General features: G+C 43.2%; 1 protein-coding gene across 2 annotated transcripts in view; it reads left to right on the top strand.

The window, feature by feature from the left end:
* Positions 1-15,317, top strand: part of akap1b (A kinase (PRKA) anchor protein 1b) — a 130,882-nt gene that overhangs the window by 86,897 nt on the left and 28,668 nt on the right. For both annotated transcript variants that reach the window (XM_036133290.1, XM_036133289.1), the window contains exon 8: positions 1,507-1,574. In XM_036133290.1, the coding sequence (XP_035989183.1) occupies positions 1,507-1,574 (68 nt within the window). The remainder of the gene's footprint in view (positions 1-1,506; positions 1,575-15,317) is intronic.

Here is a 15,317-nt window from a genome sequence, read left to right as displayed (position 1 = left end):
GTAACTAACGCAGCCACGTTCGCAGTAGCTACTGCAAACAGCACAGCAGCAGCTGGAGCAAGCTCTACCGCCACCAACGTTGGGAAATCAGACGGTTTTCGAACATTTGAATCCAATGCAACACTGCATGCAGAGGTGCTCTAGTGTCTGAACAGAGCCATCAACAAGTACCCATGACTCTCCTACACACACACACACACACACACACACACACAGAGGGTACTTGTTGATGGCATTAAAATTATTTCTAAGAGCATTAAAAAGCATTAAATTAGTTACTCTTTCCTGTATAAACCCTGGTATGACATAGCCCCTCAACCTATCTCTAAGGGTATGCTTCAACCACCCTAGAGAAGAAACTAATTTAGTTTTCTTGAATTCGGGATTGGATCCTATATCTTAATGCTGCGGTCAGAAACCAGCTGCCACACACAATTTTGTCCGCCAGGCTTTCTTATGTAAACAATGGATGTCTTGCAGTTTGATTAGTCAATTACATTGCTGTGAATCAAAACAAGTATATAGCATATTTCTTTTCTCTTCAGAAAGAACAAATTCAACCCCAAATAACATACTGTTTGTTGTACACAATCATGGATGATTCTGATCCATATTACATCATAATACTGTACAGTGTTTCCCGCAGGAATTTGCTTAGGCGAGGCAGTGAGTTGGGGGGAGACGACAAGATTTGCGCGGACCGACTCGCGGAGCGGGGGGGTTGGTGGTGAGAGACGACAAGTTCTGCGCGGCCGACCGACTCGCGGAGCGGGGACGACTGCCATTCACGCATGCGCGAAAGCAACAGCAAAAAAACGCGTGTTAACGTCACATAACCATGCAAGCATGAGTTAGTTTTTTTTATTATTTAAATGTTTTTTTTTTTTTTTGGAATGTTGGCGAGGCGGTAGCGTGAGTTTGCTCGCAGGGTTTCCCGCAGCGCTAAGATAGCGCTGCGGGAAACCCTGCTGTAGGTCACAACATAGATAGACGGGTAAATGAAATGCTTTGCTTTTTGGCTTAACTCACTTCAACAGATGGCATCAGTGCCTATGTTACTGCGAATGAACCACCAGTCAGTCTCTCCATCTCCCATTTCCACCCTACCACCACATCTTACTACCACCTCCTGTGAAATAAACACCAAGATATCTAAACTACTCTCCTTGAGCCAAAGACTGACCCCTAACTTGGAGGAAACAATCCATCCCTTTTCCATGAGAATCTTGCCACAGATTTACACGGAACTGACCTTCATTCTAATCACTTTCACTTAAACTGCTCCAGTACTCGATGGATGTCATACCCTGAAGGAGCCAAGAGAACCATATCATCTACAAGAAGCAAATAAGCAAGCGCTATTAAGTCTTAGCCTAACTATACTTTAATGTGTACTGAAAGCAAACTGTCCAATGTATCGCAATTCATGATAGTGTGTTAGAAAGTTTTTTTTTCATGAATTGTATTGTCTTTATATTTCTTAATACCTGGGTCCTTTCTTTTCAGATCGGATTTTGTTACACTACCTTTTCAAGGTGCAGAAGTACTTCTTGACAACATTACGCCACTACCAGGTTTGTGCTCCTCAGTATTGCAACTGTTATTACAGCTCTTGGTAAATGTGAAATCTTTTAGATTTTTATTTGTATTTTTTTTAAGAGATTCAGCTTTGAAAATGTTTAAATGGCTTTTACAGAGATGCTCCTAGATTGTACGTTTTTCTTTTCAAATGCATATTTTATCTATTTTTTTATTAATAGCTCTCGTGGCTCCATTTTAACCAACTTATTTTAGTCATACATTTTAAAGCAGTTTTACTACACATTAATTCAGAAAAATGTATTTGTTCAGTAAAGAATGCAACATGTCTGGTAAATAATGTAGGGTTAAAGCTACACGAAAATCTCACTGCCCTCATCTGTGTTTATGCTCAAGTTATCTTGAAGTGAGTTTGTGTAAGCCACATGCATAAACCAAGTTAATGCTTGCTTAAAAGCTTGCTCTCCTATTCTACTTGTTAAATTGAGAGAGGTCACCAGGTTTCATTAGAGAAATCAAATCTGGTCACCTTAAGGAGGAAATACACTGGCCGCGTAACACAAGCGGTGTGGCTTATGAGTTACTCTTTTTTTTTTTTGCGGCTCTAGTGGCTCGCTTTTTAACACAGTAGGCTGACAGGAAGGGGGGTGGAAGAGGGGGAGAGACATCTGGCAAAGGACCACGGGTCATAGTCGAACCCGGGTCGATCGTGTCAAGGGCTAAGGCCTCCGTACATGCGCCACCCGCGTGCCCACGAGCGTATTTTTAAAGGAGAAGTCCGGTCAAAATCAGAATTCAAACTGCTGAAAGTACTTTCAGTACAACATACCTAGGCGGATCCTCAAGGAGTGTGCAGGTCAGCTGGCTGGTGTCCTCACAGACATCTTTAACACCTCGCTGGACCTAGCCACAGTGCCTGCACGCTTTAAGTCTGCCTCCATCATTCCGGTGCCAAAGAAACCTCAAGTCACCTGTTTCAATGACTACCGGCCTGTTGCACTGACTCCCATCATGATGAAGTGCTTTGAAAGGTTGGTAAAAGAACACATCGTCTCCAGTCTCCCCCCCAATGCTCGACCCGTTCCAGTTTGCCTCCCGGCGGAAACGCTGCACTGAGGAGGCCATCTCCTCCGCTCTCCACCTGAGCCTGACGCACCTGGAGGAGAGGAACACACACGTGCGGATGCTGTTCCTGGACTTCAGTTCAGCGTTTAACACCATCATCCCACAGCATCTGGTGGGAAAACTGAAACATCTGGGCTTCAAGCACCCCTCCTTCGCAACTGGTTGGTAGACTTCCTCACCAACAGACCTCAGTTGGTCCGGGTCGGACAGAACACCTCTGATGTCTAAACCCTCAGCACGGGCTCCCCTCAGGGCTGCGTCCTGAGCCCCCTGCTGTTCACCCTGGTGACTCATGACTGCGTCCCCAGGTTCACCACCAATCACACCGTGAAGTTTGCAGACGACACAACGGTGGTGGGCCTGATCAGAGGTGACAACGACCAGGACTACAGAGAGGAGGTGGAGCAGCTGGTGTAGAGACAACAGCCTGATTCTGAACATGGAGAAAACGAAGGAGATCATCGTCGACTTCAGGAAGAACCATGCTCCACTGCTCATCAACAGCTCAGCTGTGGAGGTGGTCAGCAGCACAAAATTCCTGGGGGTGCACATCACGAACAACCTCAGCTGGTCTGTGAACACCACGTCACTGGTGAGGGCAGAGAAGCGCTTGTACTTCCTGCGGAGGATGAGGAGAGCCCACCTGCCACCGCCCTTCCACACGACCTTCTACAGAAGCACCATAGAGAGCATTCTTACCAGCTGTCTCTCTAGCTGCGTCTCAATTCGCAAGCTGCATCCTTCGAAGGACCCAGCCTACACAGCCTTAGGAGGACCCAGCCTTCGGAGGATGCTCCGGAGGATCCTCAGCCGTTGGTAAGTGGGACAGTCTAGCCTTTGGAGCACTTCCTGGTTGCGACACAATGTCATTACGTCTACCCCAAGCCCGGGAAAAACAGCGCCAGACAAAACCGACAGGATAAACGACACAAAAAAATGGATATGGAAATTGTTTTTTATTTTTTATTTACTTGTTATTGGAGGAGGACAGTCGGCTTAGCCGGCTTGACTGGCAGCAAAATCGGCGACGATTCTTTCTCAGGCTGGGAGAGCGCAGTGGAGAGGTAGCATTTACCTGCTATTATTTTCACCCACAGGGGCCTGCTAATGATCATAATATACCAGTTATTAAACAAACGCTTGTCAGCAGATTGACGAATATGTTTAAATATAAAATTTTATATTTATTTGTAAGACTTGATATAAGCTTATGTTTGTAACTTTAGTGATGTGAATTGAATAGTTAAATGTGTACAAACCCTGTAAATAACTGACTTAAATCACTACTTTCACTATCACTAAAAAAGCGCGCAAAGCACCTCGGGAAATCTTGTGGCAGGCGAGGCCACTAAAGATGGTAGCGGTGCATCCTCAAAATTCGGGGAAAAGGAGGACGCATTCAAAGGCTGCATTTTAAGCATCCTCAGAATTTTTGCCAAATGGGACAGCCTCGGCGCATTGTTGTGACATAACCGGCCTTAAAATGCGTCCTTCGAAGGACGCAGCCTGCGGATTGAGACGCAGTTCATGTGTGGTGTGGGGGCTGCAGGGCCTCCGACTGGAAGAATGTGAGGAGAGTGGTGAAGACAGCAGAAGGGATCATCGGGGCTCCTCTTTCCTCCATTAAGAACATTCCATCTCAGCTCTGCGTGTCCCGAGCCCGTAACATCATCAGTGACCCCTCACACCCCACCATGGACTGTTCTCCCTGCTGCCTTCTGGGAAGAGATTCCGCAGCATCCGCTGCAGGTTCACCAGGTTCTGCAAAAGCTTTTTCCCTGCTGCCATCAGACTGTTGAACTGTTAAACTGCTGAACTATAAACTGGACTCTGCATCACATTTGCACATTTTCATCTCTATCTAGCATTACAAATGCTGCCGAACTTAGTTTCTAAATGCACACTTGCACAAATGCCCTTTGCACAATCATTCTGCACATACAAATGGTTTTAAACTACTCACCTGTACACTGTGATCGCACACTGTCGTTCTCCTGCATTATTTACATTGCAATTGTTTACATTTCAAATGTTGACTTTTAACCACTGCTGCACTTTATACTGTAATTTTCTAGCTATAAACAACGAAATTTCATTCTGTACGCACTCTGTGCATACAAAATGACAAAGTTGTCAAAGTCTAAGTCTACTTTAAATATAAAATTATTACATACTTTTTTTTAAATTAAGAGTAATTTTTATTTGAATGTCCTTTAGTGTAGGCATCCATGTTGGTCAAGAACAGTACTGTCACCTCCCAGTTTGTGACGTCACTGTGAGGGATCGGCTGTTGAGCAAGTCCCAATGCCCTATCTGTCCCCTTGTAAATAAAAAAAAAAAAAAAATTTACGTTTTTTTTTTTAAATTTACACCAGATTGTGCATATTATGCTTCTGGTGTACATTTAATAGACTGATTCGTAGGACTCGTGAATGCTGCTTTGCTGCGCTTAAGCGAATATCCATTGAGTGGAGCAGCTCCATTACTAACCAAAGTCATACTTACTTAGGTTTTTACATGCGGCAAAGGATCACAGGTCGGAGTCGAACCTGGGTCGGCTGCGTCAAGGACTAAGGCCTCCGTACATGGGTCGTGCGCGCTAACTACTGCACCACCGGAGCACGCCCATACTTACGCATTTTAACAGATTTTTGTGCACATAGTACCAGATGAAATCGGTCAGTAAGCACATCGGATTTGAAATGCTTCTGTCTTTTGCTTATCACTCTGTCTCTTTTTGTGTCTGTCTCTATCATGTATCTTTATACATGGGTATATTTAGAAGGCTTACATGCCTCTCTTCCTTCCTACTTCTTGATTGAATGAAAATCTCTTTTGTCACCAACAGACAAACCTCTGGTGATTTGTGTAAATTTTATCTTTGTAGGGCATATAAAAATGACCATAGAGCCGTTTACTTGTTGAGAATGTGCTATATTGAGCGTAAAGGTTTATATTAATCAAGTTTAAACGGACATGATTGTCATATTTGTATTAGGGAAACATTTTCAGTATATTGAAGTAATCAGGGCACCGTGTGAAATCAACAAATGTATCCCTTTTTGTTGTAACACAAAAGAACATGACTCCTTTATCCCGTTGGATCCCGCACTCCCGACACAAGCGATGCAAATTCTATTAGGGATAACTACTCAGTCATTTAAGCATGTATTATTTAATGACCGCCCCATGTTCACCCCTCAGAACAGACAGCAATGAAGTTCGCGTGGCAAGTAGATGCTCAGTGTTCCTGACTCAGAGTTTTTAATGCAGCCATCCTCAGAAACTGCCTTCGTTTAAAAAATGCGGGTGTGTTTTGCAAGGCAGGTAAGAAGATGTCGTGACTCAGCGCATTCTCTTTCTTGGCGGAAGTGTGAGTTTACATGCGTGCAAACGCAGTTGACTTCAAGCTGAAAGTGGGAGCGACGACTTGGCTGACGTTTTACCCTTGCTAGTCGAGCACAGCTATTGGCTTAACTTTTTGTGACAAATTCCTACATTTCCCACAGCAGGCACAAACTGCACACCTATCGGTGTGGCACAGAGAGTGGGTGTGACTATGCAGGTGCTTGCGAGTCACGACTGCCTTGGAGCAGCTCGGTGTCACATAGAAAAAAGTTTGATGTGAAGACTTCTTCCTGCCTAGCAGTTTATGGTGCATAGGCTAATTTTAATCAAATTAACCGCAAACATTATACAGGCTTTAATCATTTACTACATGCCATGAGCTTCTTTGGGGGGGCGGGTGATTTTTATTGGCATGGTGGGGTTGCCCCCCTTGTAGCATGGTTGGGGAAACGCTGCAATACACATCCATGCACATATATGCACTGTTGGTAGGGAACTTTTGGTTTAGTGTCTTGCCTGGTATTTTCTGGCAGAAAGGAAGCTGGAGTTAAAAATAAAATTTTCCTGGTTATATGTAGAAATAAAAAAAAAATTCTTCTCAGAAACATTCAATGGTTAAACAGTTTGTATCATGAAATGTATGTACAACACTGTGGCTTAAATGATTTGAGAAACTTGATTACTAATATTCCTTGTGGGAAATAATCAATTTTTCAACTCAACTGGACGGACTGGGATTTTACAGAGCAAGTCACGGTGTATATTTAATTGGGAAAGCCGAACAACGGCACTGGGATCCCTTCAGGTCCACCAGATCTCCCATGGATGCTACCAGTTCAGGAAGTCCAGGAGCTACAGCTGGATCACAGTCAGTTCCCATAGTGCTTCTGTATGTTCAGGATCCGAAACTGTTATCCTGCTTCGGAGATGGGTCCCCCATACAACAGGGGTACGGACAGCGGGAGGTCAGAGCAAGAGGGTGGGCAGAGAGAGCACGAGCGTTGGGGTTAACGCTCGTGATATGAATACAAGCCTGTTGGCGTAACAAACGCAGACACTTCCCATGCGCGCCTTGTCAATGGCACCTGCCAATAACCCTTTAAGAGGTCAAATTTACTAACAAAATTAGCAGAACCGACCTGGTCGATGCAATCCTCCATTCTTGGCGATGGAAAACAATCTGGCTTTGTAATAGCGTTGAGCTTATTAAAATCTGAGCAAAAACGCATATTATTAGTAGTATTAGTATTATTAGACTTGGGGACCAGAATACATGGTGATGCCCAACTGGACATACTTGGTTCTGCAATCCCATTACAAAGCATATAATCTACTTCCGCATCCAACTGCTTGCCCTTTTCGAGATTCACTCTGTAAAACCGTTGCTTTATTGGTTTAGCGTCTCCCTCAACTCTGCTGTTTAGCACGACCTGCAGGTAAGTAAACCAACAACGTGTCCCACTTACCCAAAGTTTCTAAGACGCCCATGAATCAGAGCGCTGTCCAACCCATCCGTGTCGCTGTCTTCCCCCATAGGTGACAGTGCGCTGTCCGTGGTGCTAAACGTCTCGCTCCTCCCAGCAAGGCTGTTTACGGCACACGCAGGCGTGACAATATTACACTGACGCTGAAATAAATCATCACGAGCATAATGCTTTAATATGTTAACATGACACAACTGGGTTTTTTTTCTCCGCTCTGGCATGGAAATGGAGTAGTTCTGATCGGAAACCCGCTCCAGAACTGCATATGGACCAGTGAACATCGCCTGAAAAGTAGAAGTTATGACTGGACACAAAGTCAACACTTTATCACCTGGCAGAAATGCACACACCTCAGCAACGCCGATCATACAAGCTTTTAATTTTTTCCTGCGCCGCAGTCAATTTCTCTTTAACGAGTTCCCGTACCAGATGCAAGCGTCCTCTGAAACCGTTACATAATCCACCTAGTTTTTCAGTGAAACAGGCTCTATCAACCCGTCCGCCACCACAGCCAATGGACATATGACAGTGTGTGCAAAAACTAGTTCATTTGGGCTAACCCCGTTGCTTTCCTGGGTTACCTCCCTGGTGGCCAGCATCAGCCAAGGCAGTCCTTCCTCCCAGTCACCAGCTAATTCTGTACAATAAGAATGCAAGAGAGACCTTAGAGACCGGTGGAAGCACCCTAATGTCCCCTGACTCTCTGGATGATGGGCTGTTGCTTCATTGTGTCGCACCCGTAATTGTTTCAGTACCTGACTAAACAAATGTGATGAAAAATTTGTTCCTTGGTCAGACTGTATTGCTTTAGGAATGCCAAACACTGAAAAGAACGGAGTGCACGTACAACTGATATAGCAGTCATTGTACATAACGGATAAGCTGCTAGATAGTGTGTAGTTTGACACATCACTGTAAGCAAATATGATGAACCAGCCCTCTAGCGAGGTAATGGGCCCACGCAATCTATTAACAAATGGCTCAGATGCAGCAATAATTGGGCTCAAAGGGAACGGTTTCAAAACCTGATTGGGCTTTGCTATGAGCTGACAGACATGACACATCTTAACATAAGACGAAACGTCCTTTTTAAGACGCGGCTGTGGTCCCGTTGCCATGACATTCGTTACCTTTCTGACTTCTTTGGGAAAATGAACAAGGTCACATTGAAGCTCCAGGGAGATTGAGTGACGCTGGTCCTCTCCAAGGCCACCATCTGCAGCTTCCTTGCAAAACTGGAGCTCTAACAACAAAACCTGGGGAAGTGTCAATTAATTCACTTTCCACAGTTAACCAAGGTAGGCTTCTGATGTGAGGTCTGTTCAAATTCCGCAAGAAGAAAGAAATGTCATTGGCCAGAAGTTGCCTCTTTATTTCCATCTCCTCCGCAATCATGCAAAATATCAGTCAATATTCTTCTTCCGCCACTTCAAAGCCCGAAATCTAAGAGAGCCTCATTGATCTCCAGAAAGCTAAAGTCACGTTCCGGACCAGGTCGGGCTGGTTGGGTAACACACCGCATGCCCTCCCACACCCCCTCCCACACCATTTTTCCTGCTGTGGGAGGGGGTCCGTCTCCTGTTCCTCACTTTCCCCGCTTCGTATCTCATGGAGCCAGGATTCAGCCATGCTCTCCAGATACAGACGAAATATCGGAACTGGCTCAACCTGGTTAGCTCTGGCATACTCAGGCTAAAACCAAGCACAGGGTTCTCACCAAAGTGCTGTTAGTCCCATAAAGTTTTTCTTCTTTAATATCATCTCCCTTTCCCTCAGGGTCTCAGTCCTCAATTGTTTTTCAAAACTTTAATAAGCCCAGAGTACATTAATTGATGCGTGAGCAAATTCAGTTTTTATTGGTTAATGGTTGATCATGTGAAGTGTGCATGTTGTTCAGCGTCTCTGAATATATCAGTAAAACTAATTCTGCAGTAGTGTTAGATTCTACTTCATAGCTCTTTCCAGAAAAATCTTAGTAGCAACTGAAGGGGTCAGGGTCACAACTAAAACATTTCCATATTGTTTACCAATTTTTTTAGTTGATGTACAAACGAGCTTTTATGTCTCAAAAAAAGTTTTGGAGGCAATGTTTAAAATCAGTGCTTTAATTTCCTTTAAAATTGTCAAATTTGCTTAGCAGCACATCAAGTTGTTGGGGGTATAAATACAGCTCCAATCCAATTAAAACAGGGATCCTAAAGCCAAATGATTGCTTCTCTCATAAAACCCAATGTCAGTTGACATCCTCCAGTCTTGACACACTATTTACTACAAGGACATTTAAAGCACCAGCACAGCACCCTGTATTTATTTTTCTTGTAGGGGCATGAAATGGTTGTGGGCATTTGTTCAAAAAAGGTTGAGAACCACTGGTATAGATGCCAAATGCAGTGGAGGGTGACCTGAAAAACTACTAAACATGCAACTCTTCACAAAAAAACTTCATGTGATGCTCGGATGTTTAGCAAAGACTGGCAATCATGCACGAGCATTGCAGATACATTTGAGCAGCAAAACCAAATACAAATAATGAAAATGGAGCGGGTAGAAAGCAGGCCGTGCACACTGCTAGCGCAATGTTATATGTGTTGGGTTAAATAGATTTTTTTCCTTTAGTTTAATCTTTTACCTTAAAAAAAACATTGTACATGATCTTTAAACATTTTAAAAATGTTTTCTCATATTTAAAAAGTATTTCTTTGATCAAAATGAGGCGTAGAGTTCCAAAAATAATTTTATAATATATTCTGGGTCCTGTTTTTTGCTAATTACACAGTACAGGAGTGATTTGATTGGTCAATACATAAATTATCTAACCAGAAATAAAATCTATCAAAAATATTTTTATTTTCACAGCTTATTTACTTTTTAAATTTTCTGTTAAAAAACTTTCTTTTTATGTATTTACAAGGTTGTGTATGCTCCATTACCCACTATTTGTGAGACAGCTGTGGTTAGCTTATCAGTCAAATTACTTTTGTTCTGTTTCAGTTAATCAAGTAGCTAATAGAAAATACTTGTCAGCTATTGTTAATGCTGTTAAAAGGAAGACCCTTTTTAGAGACGTACAGAGTCTTTAGCAACCAGCTAGCTCACGACTGTCTGAATGATTATGGCTTGATAAAAATTGCTTCTGCTCACCTGTCTTCTCCTGCTCTGGACTACGTCACAAGAGCAGAGGGCTCTTTTGTCCTCCGTGTGTGCTGTGATTAGCCCCTCTCTGCTAGTCTGCGCCTCCAGACTATAGCAGGAACGACACAAAGTTGCTGTATCATCTTAAAAGTACAGATATCTCATCATGCCTCTCACTTACCGGTTTTATGTCCAAAAACATTTTGGAAATCTGGAACACAGAGCCCACATATCAACACAGAGCCTGGGCTCAACCTCCACCTGCTTTCCTGTACAGAAAGCAGTTACTCGGCGGGTAACACAGGGGTCAACTGTCAAAGGTAAAGAGGTGACTGAGGGCAGGAGGAGGGCAATGCATGCCATTTCTTTTATAAAATAACAATATTAATACTTTAATAACATAATAAGCTTTACAAAAAGAGCACATGTGGGCAAAGAGGAAAAAGGGGCAGGTGCTCCTGTACCCACAGGCTTGGCCAATAAATAAATAAAGGATGCCAGTAATTAGGCGCCTGCCTTGCATGTGCAATGAGGAGGCAGTGCTGTGCGAAGCACAGCACTGCCTCCCAATGCAAATGCATGAGCAGGGCCTATTACTATTCACCTCTAAACGGCTTATTAGGCGCCTGCCATAGCATTTGCAATGAGGAGGCAGTGCTGTGCGAATGCAAATGCATGGAGGCACCTATTACTATTCACCTCTAAACGGACTCTTTATTATTAGGCGCCTGCCATAGCATTTGCAATGAGGAGGCGCTTCGCACAGCACTGCCTCCCAATGCAAATGCATGGGCAGGGCCTATTACTATTCACCTCTAAAGGCGTCTCTTTTTATTAGGCGCCTGCCATAGCATTTGTCATGAGGAGGCAGTGCTGCCAATGCAAATGCATGGAGGCACCTATTACTATTGTCAATGACGGAATTCTCCAACCGCTAGAGTGGGCCACTCTAGCTTTTTTAAAGATTTCAAAACTCCGAACAACTTGACCTTACTCGCTCAATTTTCACTCTATGTAGACAAATTATACATCAAAACGTAGGTATTTTTGTCAGGATTCGGGAAATGTAACCCTCATTGGTGTGGCATTTATAGATTTTTCGCAAATCACCTCAGACCGACACAAACCCGAAACCTCCCCCATTCATTTCCTATGGAGCGGTTTTGAAAAATGACGTCTAAAAATCCAAAACATCACATGTTTTCGCATCGTCCCTACTCCTAAACCGTTTTATGTACAGACATGAGACTTTCACACATGAATGTCCCAACCCTTCTGGCGCTCACAAAAAAGGAATTTTGTGGATAACTGTTACGGTTTTTCCGCAGGAACAATTTGTTCGGGAGTAGCGAATGTGCAAAATCCTAAAAACGCTTTGGAGCTGCATTTTCCCACATCAACCACTTTTTTACATCGTCGCTGTGTCTACACCGATTTTTGTACAAACATAAAAATGAGCTTCATGGTCCTCAAAAGCCTGCTGATACTCATGGTGAAAGAATTATTTTGATATCTCTTATACTTTTTGAGTTACAGCGATTTGTTCGGGACCCTTTTTAGAGGATTTCAGAAAATCCAAAAAAATCCCATTTAGATCATAATTTTTTACGCCTTTATTAAACTTTTTCTAGCAAAAAACGATAGCTTTTCTTCTTCCCCTATCCGTTACGAACTAAACGCAGAAAAAATTACGTCTCTACCATTTACGGATGAAGAGATATCGAGCGTTGTTCGGGGCAAAGTTCTCCATTATAATCCAATGGGACTTATTGTGAGCAAAGTCTCTGCACTTCGGTAGACTGCAGGTGTGTGAGTGAGTTTCCATGACGACGGAACTCTGAGGGCCAGAGGGAGAAGCTCCATTGGGATACAATGGCAACTTTCGCCCGCTGCAGCGGCTGTGATTAATGTAGAAATCTGAAATTCGCACAGTCACTTCCCCTTAACATTTTAAAATTTTCATGTGACTTTCAGCCATGTGTCAGTTTTCTGTCCCATTTGGGATTTCACATGCTTTCCTATAGGGTAGTTCACGCGTGACGTCAGCGCTACATCCGGGCACTGTGGTTGGCAAAAAACAGAGCTGCTCTCGTCTACAACATGACAAAACGGGTGATTTAGAGCGTACTTTTACTTCGTTTATTTTTGGAATCTAAGCAATGTCTACGACTTGTTGTGCTCCCGGTTGCACAGAGAGGCATTCCAAATCGTTGGTTGTACGTTTCTGTCGTTTACCGAAGGAGGAAGGACGAAGAAAAAAATGGATATTTTCAATGAAAAGAGCGCAGGCAGACACTCCCAATGGACTTGGGGAGCCATCATTCTACAACCGAATTTGCAGTCTACACTTCATCTCCGGTAAATACAACTTAATTCTGCTCTAGTCATTGTTCTAATTAAATAGCGGCGGAGGGGAGGTGGCGATCACTACACGGGCCGGAGAAGCGGCCCGTGTAGTGATCGCTACAGCAGCCGCCGCAGCAGCTTCAGACAGCAGCTGCTGCTGCTCCATTACGCCCCGGTTCACGGGCGCTAGTACTTCTGTGTTTATGCTGCAATGTCGCCGACACCCCCACTCATTTTAACAAGACAAAAACACCAAAATAATCCATAGTAAACAATGTTTTTTTATCCTACCGGGCGGGTCTTCCTCTGCTGAGACGCGGCCTGTGTCCGACGGCGCTTTGTGCTGCTACACAAACATGTGAACAACATCCATCCATCCATCCATTTTCTGACCGCTTAATCCCTCATGGCGTCGCGGGCATTGCTGAAGCCTTTTTCCTGATATAAAATAATTGTAGCCGTCCAGTGGTTTCATGCTTTCATGCTCTCTTGTGTGTACTGGCCTGCCGTGTTTATAAGGCAGCTGTATATGTCGTGGTACAGAGCACTTGGTCAGCATTTCACAGACTCGCTCCGTCCCTTCAGGCAAGACATGTTTGTTTTATATGCACTTTATTACCCTAGGTCATGTTCCTTTGAGGTTCTTTCTCTGTTATTTGTGTTCCTAATATTTAAATTAAAGTGTTTTTACTTTACATTTTAAAGTTAATTTTCTTTGTTTCAAAACCTATTTATATTCACCAGAATGCATAAATTGTAAAATTTTCAGATGACAATTTATTGCTTTAAAATCATGGTCTAGATTCTCCAGACCTTCTAAATAATCACCAATGTTTGTTGTGAATTTGTCAATAGCTTGAATGGGATACAGCTTTTGGGATTTTCTCTTTAATTTCCCCCTGTAGGTTTCATTTTCCTCTTATTATGGAATGCAAGCAGCATGGTAGAAGTATCTGAAATAAAAACTCACAATATCTTAGAATTGGGCCGCTTTGGGTGTTCCATAAATAATTTTTGGCAAAAATGTTGGGAGCACCGAAAGGCGCTCAAAACGAGATACTCATGCAGGCTGGTAGCACTCCCACCCTGTGATCTATTTGTCAGGCTGTAGAATAAGTGGTGAAAATCCTTAATTACCAGCATCCTCTTAACACACCATCTTAGCCCTGTCTCCAAACTGATTGTAGTCTTCATCCTGGTATCATTGCATCTGAGGATAAGGCATAAACTTCAGCAGTCCTTAACTTCCAGCATGGTGTTCTGATTTTTATTGGAGCCATGTAAATAAAACTCAAGTTTTGCAAAAAAAAAAAAAAAAAAAATATATATATATATATATATATATATATATATATATATATATATATATATATATATATATATATATATATATATATATAGGTAATCTCTTCCAGCTCTCCATAAAGGTGGGCACTTTTCTTCTTTTCTCCCTCCTGTATCTTCCCTTCCTGTGCTCTCTATCCTATGTTGCTTTGTGTCTCTGTTGGAGCCTCTTTCCGCATATCATCTGAATTGCAAATCATGGATCTGGTTAGCTGGTCACTCAACATAATTGTTAAAATCTTCTATAACAAGGAGACCGGGGAAAGGAGAGCACTTATGTCCCGATGGGACAATTGCAGCTGGATACACTTAAGACTCAGTGGAGAATTGTGTGTCTATTTTGTCGGTTGAAGATGTGTACATAATTGGATTTAAGATAACAGGATTTCTGCTTTCTGTAGCTGGGAGTTACCTGGCATATTTACAAATTTGGAAAATCTTGATTGCTGTTCTGGCCATGGCGAGGCTGTCGGGAATGTGTGAAAGGATAAGCCGTGCTGTTAGCACTCAGACTCAAATGCTGTGAGCAAAAGCACAAGCAGGTTGCGATCCTTGTACAGGATTGCAGGCCGGCTATGGTCTAAACTCACGGGATGGAATAGCTCTTGGAGAAGTTGGAAGCTCAGCTTTGGCAAAGAGACCACGAATTTGGCCCTTTGGATTTGAGGCATACCAGAAAGATGTTAGGCAGATGGAACATATCCACAGTCAGCCTGCGCCGAAATAATTTGTTGCTATCTGAATTGGTTCTCCTGATGCTGGCCTTAAAGACTAGTAATCTCAAATTCTCCTGGATGTTATTGTAAAAACAAGACACTCTGCCCCCTCTACTCGCCCTTTCCTTGACATCTGTGAATTGGAACAGTGCTCTAGTGAACTTATAAACACACCATCACTTAATGACTGGCTGTAGGGGGGGCTGTATGGGGGACCGTCATTGGCTTACACTGACGCACACACACACAACAAACATGGCCATAAATACACCCCACTCTGACT

Source organism: Fundulus heteroclitus, unplaced genomic scaffold, assembly GCF_011125445.2.
Source record: "Fundulus heteroclitus isolate FHET01 unplaced genomic scaffold, MU-UCD_Fhet_4.1 scaffold_60, whole genome shotgun sequence".
In the NCBI taxonomy this organism is placed as follows: domain Eukaryota; kingdom Metazoa; phylum Chordata; class Actinopteri; order Cyprinodontiformes; family Fundulidae; genus Fundulus; species Fundulus heteroclitus.
The sequence above is the reverse complement of the archived record's forward strand: the minus strand, read 5'-3'. Positions and strand labels throughout refer to the sequence as shown.